The sequence below is a fragment of the Ranitomeya imitator genome, chromosome 1 (assembly GCF_032444005.1).
Source record: "Ranitomeya imitator isolate aRanImi1 chromosome 1, aRanImi1.pri, whole genome shotgun sequence".
Taxonomy (NCBI): Eukaryota; Metazoa; Chordata; class Amphibia; order Anura; family Dendrobatidae; genus Ranitomeya; species Ranitomeya imitator.
In genome coordinates this window covers 116,426,778-116,441,717 of record NC_091282.1, presented here as the reverse complement: position 1 = coordinate 116,441,717, position 14,940 = coordinate 116,426,778, and the positions used below count along the sequence as shown (strand labels likewise).

The 14,940-nt window shown below is 39.3% G+C and overlaps 1 protein-coding gene across 2 annotated transcripts in view; it reads left to right on the top strand.

The window, feature by feature from the left end:
• The window catches only part of PDE8B (phosphodiesterase 8B), a 235,870-nt gene that overhangs the window by 123,696 nt on the left and 97,234 nt on the right, over positions 1-14,940 (top strand). Inside the window, exon 2 of one of the 2 annotated variants that reach the window (XM_069749992.1) lies at positions 4,853-4,912. In XM_069749992.1, coding sequence (XP_069606093.1) covers positions 4,853-4,912 — 60 coding nt within the window. The remainder of the gene's footprint in view (positions 1-4,852; positions 4,913-14,940) is intronic. The other variant, XM_069749999.1, reaches the window with a different exon arrangement.

Genomic DNA, 14,940 nt, shown 5'->3' with positions numbered 1-14,940 from the left:
ATAGTATCCAAAACGCATTACTGTCATGTTTTGCACAAAACAGAGCAAATTTGTCTTGTATGATCACCCAACTACTGGGCTGTGCAGTTTTTATCATTTGTATGGAAATCTTTAGGTTATTCTTATCAGACCAAAATAGACATATCACTAGCTTGTGTTTATTTGTACACATTGCAAGGTTTTAAAGGGAACCTGTTAGGTCCCCTGATGCTCTTATACTGCCCCCTTCCGCCCCCATGAACTTTTAGATGTTTATTCATGCACTCCAGCAATATGTTTCTATGTTTCTTGTGTTTTGGACCTGCATATATTGAAGAAAAAGCAATTTACATATAACACCCCGCTATAATGAACCAGTACTTCCCTGATGAGGCATTTACTCCATGACACTTGTCTGGGATCAGTAGCTGCTGTCACTCCTGATTGACGTGATTGACAGTCCCCGCTCTACACAGGTCTTCACAGTTTGCATTTCTTCCGGCACCTCTCTTTTCCTTGCTAAGGTCTGCTCTGGTGCGAGAAGCACAAACTGTGAAGATGCCAGCAGGTATGGAAACAGTCATCCACATCTCGGGCGGTGGGATTACACACTGACACTAATCTGAGTTCAGTAGCTGTAAACACCTCTTCTGACTAGTTGGGTTCTTCTGCAGTTTCAAAACGCAATAGATATATTATTGGAATGCATGGATAAACGTCTACAAGGTCATCAGGGGGCAGAAAGGACCTGACTGATTTCCTGTAGGATGTCTATACACTTTCATTATCTGTTGACCAAACTCCTATTCCACACTCCTGATCCCATGTGTTCTGAATGGAGTGAATGCAATTGCCAGACACTTCCAAGGAAAACACAAGTATTTAGTATGGAACACAACATGTCTGATTATTTTCCCCAAGATCAACCACAGGGAGAAGTGTTGGAAGGCCACCATACTCACAAAATAGTTGGCCAATCCCACTGAAATTGGTTTGTTCAGATAACTTTTCTGTAATATCTATGGGGGCCATTACCATAAACAGATTGCTTAATCTTGTATGCATGCATGCATTTATTAACGTAGGAGGAGGAATCATAGTCATAAAGCATTGGCCCCCGCTTACCGTAGAGTAGACATTCAACTTCAGTTGGGAATAGAATATTTTTTTTTCTGGAGTTTTGTTATTTTGAGGAGGATTTGGAGTATTTCTAATTAAAACAAATACTCAAAAAGCTCAGTATATAAATATATTTGTATTTTTTTTCTTAAGGATCCTTACATTCCGAGACCCATAACATTTTCATTTTTCGGGATCTGGAGCTGGGTGAAGGCTCATTTTTGTGCCTGGGCTGCCTTTTTTACTAATATCATTTTGGGGTAGATACAATGTTGTGATTGCCTCTCATTATATTTTATTGCAATGTTGCAGAGGCCCAAAAAACGTAATTCTGGCTTTTTGATTTTTTTTCTCGTTACTTCGTTTACCGATCAGATTAATATATTTTATATTTTGATAGATCGGACATTTCTGAATGAAGCTAAATAAAATGTGTGTATCTTTTTTATTGTTTTATTTTCAATGGGGTAAAAGGAGGGTAATTTGAACTTTTGTGTTTTTTTAATATTTTTAAACTTTTTTACTTTAATAGTCCACCTGGGAGACTTGAAGCTGCGATAATCCGATCGCTTGTGCTATACTTAGTCATTCTTTATCTCTGCTATGTATAGAAGAAATCACAAGCTCCTATGAACGCCAACCATGGTCGTAGGGTGACAGGCACAGGAGTGATCAGCAGACAGGGGCACTGATGGGCGGGATGAATGACGCACTCCTGGCCGGTGCATGTGACTGACATTGCCGAATTTGGGCCAATATGTTCCCCACGATTACTGTGCCACCTCTGCCCAGCTTCCCACTCTGGTCTCCGTGCTTCCACTTCTAGTACAGATGGCTTTATAATTATCAGTCTTCATTATTTGTATTTTTCCTCATCCCAGTGACCAGTAATGAATTTGAATAGCACAACATGCACAGCTCTATGGACACCATAACAAAATCTTGATTGACCTGACTCCATTATTAGTAATGACATATTTGTTACTTGAGCCTAACATGTAAGACAATCTCTCCGGCTACGATCCCTGTCATCAGCACTCATGGACTGTAAGTATGTCATAGTCAGGACTGTAAGCCATATCTACTTATTCATGATGATCTCCTATAAGAGTTTTTGTCTACCCAATGAATACAAGACCGTTCCCACCATAACATTAACTGAGTCTGAATACATTTTATTCTTTTATAGGTTAATTAATGCAAACACTTAAAATGAGTTTTTATGGTCCTGAAACAAAGCGCAAGCGTCTTTCGATGCAGTGCATGAAAAAGTTGAACTGTTGAACTGTTACTCAAGGGTTGTGTGACCACGTACAGTTTTATTATTGTGTTTCCATTTCCATTATGCTTGCCAATCCTGTGGTATTCCAAACCCTTGAACAGAATACTGGTTGAATAGACTCTGCTATCCAAGAACCAAAGATGTTTTTTTTATGAAGTTCATTTCATTTTGCTGTCCCATATCGTTTTAGCATATGAAGGATCACTTCAATTAAACGACAGCCCCAAGCTACTCCCTAGCCGTATAGACCAAAGGATTGTGGGTAGGTAAAGTTCGCGTTAGTCAAAGCACTTGTTTCATCGCTTCTCCCATCAAGACTATGGGAAAACTCCTAACGAGGGCAGTAAACCCACCTGCAGTTTCAGTTTTTTAATGTCACAAACCCTCAGAGGACCTACTTCAATCCAGCTGAACTTTTAAACCACTCTAGTGTTCAATACATTGAGTGCACAGTGCCGGAATACATCCGTTATTTAGCCATCTCAAGATTGGAAATCTTTCCACCATCTGTGTACAGGCTAGCTCTAACAGAAAACACATGATTGGGTGTTTTGGAGAAATCAGTGGTGGGTACTTGAAGGGGGAACTTACAAATTTAATTCTAAATCCCTATCAAGTGCCATAATCCAAGTTATTATCTAATATACCTGTATTAAAAATTCCTTACTGTTCACTAACTACACTCAATATTATTCTATTTTTTTTTCCCTATTTCCTGTGTGATGACACTTCGTTTGACTATCCCAGTGCATGCTGGTATACTTAAACGAAGTGTCATTAGAGAACAGAGCAGAGGCTGCAGTCACTGTCACGGCCCCTGCCCCCATCCTTAAAATGAAGCATCATCAGTGATTCTTGCTTCAGGGGCTGTGCTTGTCCCCGCTGTCTTCCACCTCCCTGCAAACTGTGCACAATCCAATCTGCACAGTGACAACATCTGCTCTGTTGTCGGTTCAGATCAGTAATAATTAGCTGGCATCAGAGTGGTGTTAGAATACCCGCTGTGCAGGAGACTAGAGCCGCCCCCACTAGTGTCATCACTGGTCTCCTGCACACTGAGTATTCTGACACCGCTCTGTTTCCAGCTGATTATTACTGATCTGAGCCAACAACAGAGCGGATGCTATCACTGTGCAGGGAAGGACAAAGCAGGGATGAGGACAGTCCCTGAAATGCGTGTCACTGATGCTGATTCGTTTCAGGGAGGTTACAGTGGGATCGCACTAGGATACTCAAACAACGCATCATCACACAGGAAATAGGAAAAAAATAGAATAACAGATAAAGTAGTGTAGTTAGGGAATTGTTTAGCACACGTATATAAGAAAATAACCTAGATTATAGCACTAAATAGATAGGGATTTAGAATAAAAATTTGTTTGACTTCAGACCATAAGGTTTCACATATGACTGACACACTGATGGAAAATCTGTAATTTACTCTAGAAAACTTTGGGATTAGGTGAACAATATGCCTCCATGTTTGTTGTATATTTCTTTATGTATTTTATATTTGTTTTGAAGGGGACATACTTTTTTAATGTTGCTATCATTTATGCAATTACAAAACTAAATAGTATTTTGGTAACAAAAAATCACCTACCCTTACAGATCCAGGCAAGTTTTGTGTGTAAAATATACCACAAAATACTACTCTTCAGTCAAAACAATTTCAATGAAATATCATTAACGATGATTTGCTGCTCCAATCAGGGACCAAAGTAACATTTCTAGTGTAAGAAATGTCAGCATTTTTGCAAAATTTGACAAGCGGACATAGTCAGCGCTTTACAGACATCATCACTGTCTCCACAAATTATATTACCTATCAAGTACATCTTTGAAGTTCCCTCTTGCAGCGTATCACACAGACACCGAGGGAGATACTGTAGTACTAATTTTCCATTTCTTTCCCTGCCTTCCTAACTACAGTAGTATATACTGTTTTACTTTGGATGCTTTTTGATGAGTCTGGAAGTTTCTGAACAATTATGCTTGCTTCTTCATTTTGTGGTCATATTTTTTGCCAAATTCTTCAAAATGCCATACATGAGTGGATGAATTTTGCACAAAATCAAAGACCTTATTTTTTTGTCTTACACTTTTTTCTGCACACCCACTTGGCAAAAAAAGGTGAAACCAAGTAAATTTCATTTTATAAATGTAAAAAATGAATAAGACAACAATAACAGTCACTAGTAGAGCCATTTGTACTGCAGAAAAAAAGGTGCAAAGACAAAAAAAGGTGCAAATGAAATATTTGAACCTTAGTATGCCTACTGGAAGTCATGTGCCATGCTGACTTGCAGGTAAGTAAGATGCCACTTTCCCCTAATACAGTTAATTTGAAAGTTTTATATGTTCATATGCACTTATTTAAGCAAGAAAAGGCCCCGACTTAGGTGCACTTTCGTAGAGTTCATGTACTTCATGTCATTACACACTAGAATAAATGGTTTTCTTTTTTGTTAGCAGGTAGCCTCATCAGAACTGTGGCTTGGACCTATGAAGCTTACACAGGATCCTATACAAGTATGTATTATTACACTTCTTGACATACGATATACTCACTGAAGAATGCCTCAGTCACACACCTTCTTAGATACTAAATAGAGAGTGCGAATCAATTCACTGGACTTGTTCCTTTGGCCAGGTCAGTATTATGCGACCTTTGGACGAGAGCCCGGACAACGGCCTACTGCCTTACGCCATCCACGGCTCTTCTTCTGATTATCTGATTAATCAAGAAGGCAACCGGGATGACGTTAGGTAATTTTGGTTCGCAAAGCTTCTGTGTGACAGCCACAGATTACTAATGTGGCCACTGAACTGAGCCCTGCATATCTGTTCACACCATCCCTGCTAGATACAGTTGTGCTCAAAAGTTTTCATACTCCGGCAGAATTTTTGCTTTAATTGGCCTTTTTTCAGAGAATATGAATGATAACACCAAAACTTTTTCTCCACTCATGGTTAGTGGTTGGGTGAAGCCATTTATTGTCACACCACTGTGTTTTCTCTTTTTAAATCATAATGACAATTCAAAACATCCAAATGACCCTGATCATAAGTTCACATACCCTGGAGATTTTGGCCTGATAACATGCACTGATGTTGACACAAATGGGTTTGAATGGCTACTAAAGGTATCATCCTCACCTGTGACAAATGCCAGGAAAATTGTTCGGGATGCAAAGAAAAACTCACAAAATAACATCAGCTGAAATACTGGACTCTCTGAAATCTAGCGGTGTGGCTGTTTCAAGATGCACAATAAGGAGGCACTTGAAGAAAAAGAGGCTGCATGGTCGAGAACAAAGCTAAATGACCCTGATCAAAAGTTCACATACCCCATTTCTTAATACTGTGTATTGCCCCCTCTGAGGAAGGACTTTAACAAAACGCGCGTTGGGGTGGGCTGGAGCTGGCGTGTTCCTCTTATCTATTTTGGTATGTACACTTCTCCTATCTGCAATTGCACCTGTCTTTGGACATTTTACTCTCATTTATATCATTATGCAATATGCTGAGTGCCCCTTGCTAGTGTGTCATCATTATTGTTCATGTGTGCCTACCTTAACATCCCACAACTTTTTGTGAGGTGTTTTTGTTAATACCATCTGGGGACCTTTGCCCGCTCTCCAGGTCTCATGAGGTTTTCACGTCCCCTACCTTGCTGTATGTGTCCATGTTGTATTGTTTGTCTAAATAAATATATATATTTTTATATGCATCTTTTGGACTTGTGCACTATTTATTCTTGTGGTTTTGCTTATGTAGCATTAGTGTGTCCTACACGTTTTTCCATATAGTGGCTGGTTCTATCATACAATTTTGTTAGTATGAGTATACAATTTAGTACCAGCCATCAGTGTATGCCTTGCTTTGCATAGTTATCAGTGAGTCCAGTATTTCAGCTGATGTTATTTGTGGGTATTTCTTTGCATCTTGAACAATTTTCCTGGCATTTGTCACAGGTCAGGGGTGAGGATGTTACCATTAGTAGCCATTCAAACCCATTTGTGTCAGATTCTGTGTATGTTATCAGGCCAAAATCAGCACGGTTTGTGAACGTTTGATCAGGGTAATTTGGATGTTTTGAGTTGTCATTATGATTTAAAAAGAGAAAACACTGTAGTTTAACAATAAATGGCTTCACCCAACCACCAGCCACGAATGGAGAAAAAGTTTTGCCGTTTTCATTCATATTCTCTGAGAAAAGGCCAAGAAAGCAAAAATTCTGCCGGGGTATATAAACTTTTGAGTACAACTGTATACATTACATACAGTGTGAAAAAAAAGTATTTAGTCAGCAACCAATTGTGCAAGTTCCCCCACTTAAAAAGATAAAAGAGGCCTGTAACTGACATCATAGGTACACCACAACTATGAGAGTTAAAATGAGAAAACAAATCCAGAAAATCACCTTGTCTGATTTGGCAAGATTTATTTTGCAAATTATGGAGGAAAATAAGTATTTGGTCATTAACAAAAGTTCATCTCAATATTTTGTTATATATCCTTTTTTGGCAATGACAGAGGTCAAAAATTTTCTGTAAGTCTTCACAAGGTTGGCACACACTGTTGATGGTATGTTGGCCCATTCCTCCATGCAGATCTCCTCTAGAGCAGTGATGTTTTGGGCCTGTCACTGGGAAACACAGACTTTCAACTCCCGCCAAAGATTTTATATGGGGTTGAAATCTGGAGACTTGCTAGGTCGCTCCAGGGCCTTCATATGCTTTTACAAAGCCACTCCTTCGTTGCCCTAGCGGTGTGCTTAGGATCATTATCATTCTGAAAGACCCATCCATGTTTCATCTTCAATGCCCTTGCTGATTGAAGGAGGTTTGCACTCAAAATCTCACGATACATGGCCCCATTCATTCTTTCATGCATAGGGATTAATCGTCCTGGTCCCTTTGCAAAGAAACAGCCCCAAAGCATGATGTTGCCACCTCCCATGCTTCACAGTAGGTATGGTGTTCTTTTGATGCAAACCAGCATTCTGTCTCCTCCAAACATGACAAATTTAGTTTCTACCAAAGAGTTCTACTTTGGTTTCATCAGACCATATGACATTCTCCCAATACTTTTCTGGATAATCCAAATGCTCGCTAGCAAACTTCAGACGGGCCTGGACATGTACTGGCTTAAGCAGTGGGACACGTCTGGCACTGCAGGATCTGAGTCCCTGGCAGCTTAATGTGTTAGTGATGGTAGCCTTTGTTATGGTGGTCCCAGCTCTATGCAGGTCATTCATTAGGTCCCCCTGTGTGGTTCTGGGATTTTTGCTCACCATTCTTGTGATCATTTTGACCCCACGGGGTGAGATCTTGCGTGGAGCTCCAGATCGAGGGAGATTATCAGTGGCCTTGCATGTCTTCCATTTTCTTATCATTGCTCCCACAGTTGATTTCATCACACCAAACTACTTGCCTGTTGCAGATTCAGTCTTCCCAGCCTGGCGCAGAACTACAATTTTGTTTCTGGTGTCCCCCGACAGCTCTTTGGTCTCCACCATAGTGGAGTTTGGAGTGTGACTGTTTGTGGTTGTGAACAGGTGTCTTTTATACTGATAACAAGTTCAAACTGGTTCCATTACCACAGGTAATGAGTGGAGGACAGAGGAGACTCTTAAAGAAGAAGTTACAGGTCCATGAGAGCCAGAAATCTTGCATGTTTTTAGGTGACCAAATACTTCTTTTCAACCATAATTTGCAAAATAAATCTTGCCAAATCAGATAAGGTTATTTTCTGGATTTGTTTTCTCATTTTGACTCTCATAGCTGTGGTCTACCTAAGATGTAAATTACAGGCCTCTCTCATCTTTTTAAGTGGGAGAACTTGCACAATTGGTGGCTGACTAAATACCTTTTTTCCCCACTGTATAGATAAAGAATAAAATGTACATACTGCTTCTATATAGCAGAGAATGTTGGCAAAAAGCCCATGTACTTTCCAATTGTGATGCCTGAGTTTACTAATCAAGGACCAAATTATATTATATTTTATATCTGCTATATTCTTTTTTTTATATGTATCCAAAGAAGATATTAAAGTTCAACAAGAAACATGTCAGTGTATGAAAAGACTTTTAAATACAGGCCACAATATTCAGTGGCTCCTATAGGACTTAAAGAAAATCTATTAGTAGGATTTTATCCCCAAAATTATTCACAATATACAGCGGTATGTAAAAGTTTGGGCATCCCTGGTCAAAATTACTGTTATTGTGAATAAACAAATTGAAAATGAAATGATCTCTAAAAGGGTTAAAGTTAAAGATGACACCTTTCCTTTGTATATTTGAGGGGGAAATATACAGTATTTTTTTAAATCTTTTTCATTTTAATAATTACAAAACGGAAAATGGACCAATGCAAAAGTTTGAGAGACTTGCTAAGATAACTTTGATCAAGGTTTCAGACCTTAATTAGCCTGTTAGGGTTATGGCTTGTTCACTATCACTGTTATGAAAAGACAGGTGATTTCAATTTCCCAGCTTTATAAAAAAAAACAGCCTCCTCTAACCTTGTGCCAAAAAACAGTAGCCATGGGTTCTTCTAAGCAGCTGCCTAGCACTCTGAAAATGAAAATCATGGAGGCACCCAAAGCAGGAAAAGGCTATAAGAAGATAGCAAAGCATTTTCAAGTTGCCATTTCCTTAGATTGAAATGTAGTTAAGAAATGGCAGTTAAAAGAAATAGTGAAGGTTAAGATAAGGTCTGGAAGACCACGCAAAATTTCAGTGAGAGCTGCTAGCATGGTTGCTAGAGAGGCAAGCCAGAACCCCCGCTTGACTGCAAAAGACCTTCAGAAAGTTTTAGCAGACTCTCGAGTTGTGGTACATTGTTCTACTGTTCAGAGACACCTGCACAAATATGGCCTTCATGAAACAGTCATCAGAAGAAAATAAACCACAGGAACAAAGAGGACGGCACTAGAGTGAATACTGGATTTGACAAGCAGGACTGCTGGCGGACAAAATGAAACCAGGTAATCACGAATGCCTATGGATTCCGGTGCTCAGCATAACGAGAGGAAACAAGCAGTCCAAAGCAACCAAAAAGAAAAAATATGCGGCACTCACCCCAATCTGGCAGTGTAAATCGTGATTTTATTGAAGAAACTGTAAGGAAAAGTCCATCAGGACATCAGGTACAATAGAGGGTGCGGTATTGGAGTAAGGACGACAGCCGTTTCGCACTCACAGGTGCTTCGACGGGTCCAGCTGATAGATTACTAAACGTCATTTCCTTTTAAAGGATCACTGACGAGTATATTGAAACAAGATGTGAACATAAAAAAGTACGTGACTGTGACAATATGTGACTTATACAAAAATAATCTATATACAGATTTATAAAACTGAAGGAATTATACAACTATATAATCTACAACTGTATAAATTAACATCTATAGTATCAATATTCAAGAGATTTTCTTAGAATTTATATCAGTACATTACCTAGAAAATGTTTTACAAAAAGACAGAAAAATCTAATCTATCGTTTAGTCCGATAGGTCCCTGTGCGCTAGTGTTTAAAATCCATTTGGCTTCTTTTTGTAGTAAAATTTTATTTTGATCTCCTCCTTGGGGCGGATATTTAACTACTTCAATGCCAGCAAAACTAAGCGCTTCAGGGTTTGCTTCATGTTTCTTCCTCATGTGTTCAATTAGTCTCAGACAACCTTTACCTGTTTTTATAGAATTATAATGTTCTTTAAACCTAGTAATTAATGGTCTTATTGTTTTTCCGATATAGAAATATCGGCAAGGGCAGAATAAGACATAAATAACAAATCTACTTTTACAAGATATGAAGTCTTTTACTGAATGAACAATAGAACCTATATGCAAAGGATTTTTTGTAAGATGCAAATGACAAAATCTACAATTGCCACATTTATGGTTTCCAGCTGGGACATTACTGGATAACCAAGTGTTTCTGGGCACCGCAATTTTATTATGCACTAGTAGGTCCGCCAAATTGTGAGATCGTTTATAAGCAAACCTTGGGGCATTATTGCAAATTGATGTATCAGCCCTTAAAACATGCCAATTTTTTCTGATCGAAGTATGTATGATTTTATCTAAATTACTATGTTTAAAGCAGAAGGAGAAATTTTTTTCTACCTGGTTTCCATTAGATCTCTTATTTTTCTTTTAGAAACTCTTGTTGAGTAGATTTCTCTATACGGCTTTCAGCTTCATTCAACAGTTGTACTGGATAACCCCTCTTAATAAAACGTGATTTTAATTCACTAATTTGATTATTAAACGTTTCATTATTGTTATTTATCTTACGCAATCGTACCATTTGGCTATATGGTAACCCTCTTTTTGTATGGTACGGGTGAGCGCTGTCAAAATGTAAAACATTATTTGTTGCTGTTAATTTTCTGAAAACCTTTGTGAGTATATTACCTTCAACAATTTCAATTTTCACATCGAGATACTCGAGGCTATTTTGGCCATAACAGGACGTAAATTTCATATTTTCTTTATTTGAAGTATTAAGGTAATTTACGAAATCATTAAACTCCTTTTCATTACCGTCCCAAATTATCATGATGTCGTCCACAAAACGAGTGTACAAACGAATGTGCTTGACATATGGATTATTAATATTATTGACGTAAATATCCTCAAAAATAGCCAAGAATAGGTTTGCATACGTACACGAGATGGGCGTCCCCATTGCAGTCCCAATTAATTGCGTATACCACTTGTCCATGAACTTAAAAGAATTATTAGACAAAACAAAATCAAGACTTTCTATGATGAAAGAAATAATTTCTGGATCTACATTTCTTTTTTGTAAAATAGTTTGTATTGCTAATATACCTTTATCCTTTGGGATCCTGGTATATAAATTCACTACATCTATTGATGCTAAAGAAAAAGTGGGTTGCCAGTCCACTTCTTTCAGAGTAGAAACTAACTCTCCTGAATCCTTAACCCCTTCACCCCGAAGCCTGTTTTCACCTAAGTGACAGGGCCAATTTTTACAATTCTGACCACTGTCACTTTATGAGGTAATAACTCTGAAACGCTTCAACGGATCCTGGCGATTCTGACATTGTTTTCTCGTGACATATTGTACTTCATGATAGTGGTAAAATTTATTTGATATTACCTTCGTTTCTTTGTGAAAAAAACGGAAATTTGGCGAAAATTTTGAAAATTTTGCAATTTTCAAACTTTGAATTTTTATACCCTTGCATTAGAGACTCATATCGCACAAATTAGTTAATAAATAACATTTCCCACATGTCTACTTTACATCAGCAACATTTTGGAACCAATTTTTTTTTCCTTAGGGAGTTATAAGGGTTAAAAGTTAAACAGCGATTTCTCATTTTTTCAACAACTTTTATAAAACCATTTTTTGTAGGGACCACATCATATTTGAAGTCACTTTGAGAGGCTTATAGGATTTAAAATACCCAAAAGTGACACCATTCTAAAAACTATACCCCCCGAGGTACTCAAAACCACATTCAAGAAGTTTATTAACCCTTCAGGTGCGTCACAGGAATTAACGGACTGTGGAAGGAAAAAAATAACATTTAACTTTTTTTTCCACATAATGATCTTTTAGCAACATTTTTTTTATTTTCACAAGGGTAAAAGAAGAAAATGGACCACGAAAGTTGTTGTGCAATTCCTTCTGAATACACTGATACCCCATATGTGGGAGAAAACCACTGTCTGGGCGCACGGCAGGGCTCGGAAGGGAAGGAGCGCCGTTTGACTATTTCAAACCAAAATTGGCTGGAATTGAGATCGGAGACCATGTCCCGTTTGGAGAGCCCCTGATGTGCCTAAACAGTGGAAAACCGCCACAAGTGACCCCATTTTGGAAACTAGACCCTTCAAGGAACTTATCTAGCTATGTGGTGAGCACATTGAACCCCCAGGTGCTTCACAGATGTTTAGAACGTAGAGGCGTGAAAATAAAAATTCACATTTTTTCCCCAAAAATGATATTTTAACAACAATTTTTTTATCTTCACAAGTGTAAAAGGAGAAAATGGACCACTAAAGTTGTTGACCAATTCATCCTGAATACACTGATACCCCATATGTGGGGGAAAACCACTGTTTGGGCACACGGCAGGGCTCGGAAGGGAAGGAGCGCCTTTTGACTTTTACAAACCAAAATTGGCTGGAATTGAGATCGGACACCATGTCCCGTTTGGAGAGCCCCTGATGTGCCTAAACAGTGGAAAACCGCCACAAGTGACCCCATTTTGGAAACTAGACCCTTCAAGGAACTTATCTAGCTATGTGGTGAGCACTTTGAACCCCCAGGTGCTTCACAGAAGTTTAGAACGTAGAGGCGTGAAAATAAAAATTCACATTTTTTCCCCAAAAATGATCTTTTAACAACAATTTTTTTATCTTCACAAGTGTAAAAGGAGAAAATGGACCACTAAAGTTGTTGACCAATTTATCCTGAATACACTGATACCCCATATGTGGGGGAAAACCACTGTTTGGGCACACGGCAGGGCTCGGAAGGGAAGGAGCACCTTTTGACTTTTACAAACCAAAATTGGCTGGAATTGAGATCGGACACCATGTCCCGTTTGGAGAGCCCCTGATGTGCCTAAACAGTGGAAAACCGCCACAAGTGACCCCATTTTGGAAACTAGACCCTTCAAGGAACTTATCTAGCTATGTGGTGAGCACTTTGAACCCCCAGGTGCTTCACAGAAGTTTAGAACGTAGAGGCGTGAAAATAAAAATTCACATTTTTTCCCCAAAAATGATCTTTTAACAACAATTTTTTTATCTTCACAAGTGTAAAAGGAGAAAATGGACCACTAAAGTTGTTGACCAATTTATCCTGAATATACTGATACCCCATATGTGGGGGAAAACCACTGTTTGGGCACACGGCAGGGCTCGGAAGGGAAGGAGCACCTTTTGACTTTTACAAACCAAAATTGGCTGGAATTGAGATCGGACACCATGTCCCGTTTGGAGAGCCCCTGATGTGCCTAAACAGTGGAAAACCGCCACAAGTGACCCCATTTTGGAAACTAGACCCTTCAAGGAACTTATCTAGCTATGTGATGAGCACCGTGAACCTCCAAGTGCCTCACCAAAAATTATAATGATGAGTCGTAAAAAAAAAATAGAACACATTTTTTCCACAAAAATGATCTTTAGCAAGGTTTTTTTTGTTTTCCCAAGGGTTATAGGACAAAATAGAAAGAAAAAAATGTTGTGCAATTTTTCACGAGTACGCCGATACCCCATATGTGGGGAAAAACCACTGTTTGTGCGCATGGCAGAGCTCGGAAGGGAAGGAGCACCATTTGGAATGCAGACTTAGATGGATTGGTCTGCAGGCGTCACGTTGCATTTGCAGAGCCCCTGATGTACCTAAACAGTGGAAATCCTCCACAAGTGACCCCATTTTGAAAACTGGACCTCCCAAGGAATTTATTTAGATATGTGGTGAGCACCGTAAACCTCCAAGTGCCTCACTCCACAAGTGACCCCATTTTGAAAACTGGACCTCCCAAGGAATTTATTTAGATATGTGGTGAGCACCGTAAACCTCCAAGTGCCTCACTCCACAAGTGACCCCATTTTGAAAACTGGACCTCCCAAGGAATTTATTTAGATATGTGGTGAGCACCGTAAACCTCCAAGTGCCTCACTCCACAAGTGACCCCATTTTGAAAACTGGACCTACCAAGGAATTTATTTAGATATGTGGTGAGCACCGTAAACCTCCAAGTGCCTCACTCCACAAGTGACACCATTTTGAAAACTGGACCTCCCAAGGAATTTATTTAGATATGTGGTGAGCACCGTAAACCTCCAAGTGCCTCACTCCACAAGTGACACCATTTTGAAAACTGGACCTCCCAAGGAATTTATTTAGATATGTGGTGAGCACCGTAAACCTCCAAGTGCCTCACTCCACAAGTGACACCATTTTGAAAACTGGACCTCCCAAGGAATTTATTTAGATATGTGGTGAGCACCGTAAACCTCCAAGTGCCTCACTCCACAAGTGACACCATTTTGAAAACTGGACCTACCAAGGAATTTATTTAGATATGTGGTGAGCACCGTAAACCTCCAAGTGCCTCACTCCACAAGTGACCCCATTTTGAAAACTGGACCTACCAAGGAATTTATTTAGATATGTGGTGAGCACCGTAAACCTCCAAGTGCCTCACTCCACAAGTGACCCCATGTTGGAAACTACACAGTGTGTTGTGTCAACAGGGTATAAACTAATTTTTATTAATTTGTGGACGTGTGGTATGCTTTGAAGCAATCCTTAATGCAAAGGCCAGGTTTCTCAGGGCAGGTTTCACAATGGTAAATTGTGTCCTTTCGGATTCCCCTCTTGGAACATACTCTACACCGTTTTTGTGATCGTCCTGTCCTCGCTGTTTGGGGAACCTGTCCTGGGAAATGTTGACCTTGGACAATACGGGCACTATCAGATTCAGAAGTACTGGGACCCTCACCTCCCTGAGTGCCAAACATTAGGGCCTTGATGACTACCTCCTGAAACTGAAGG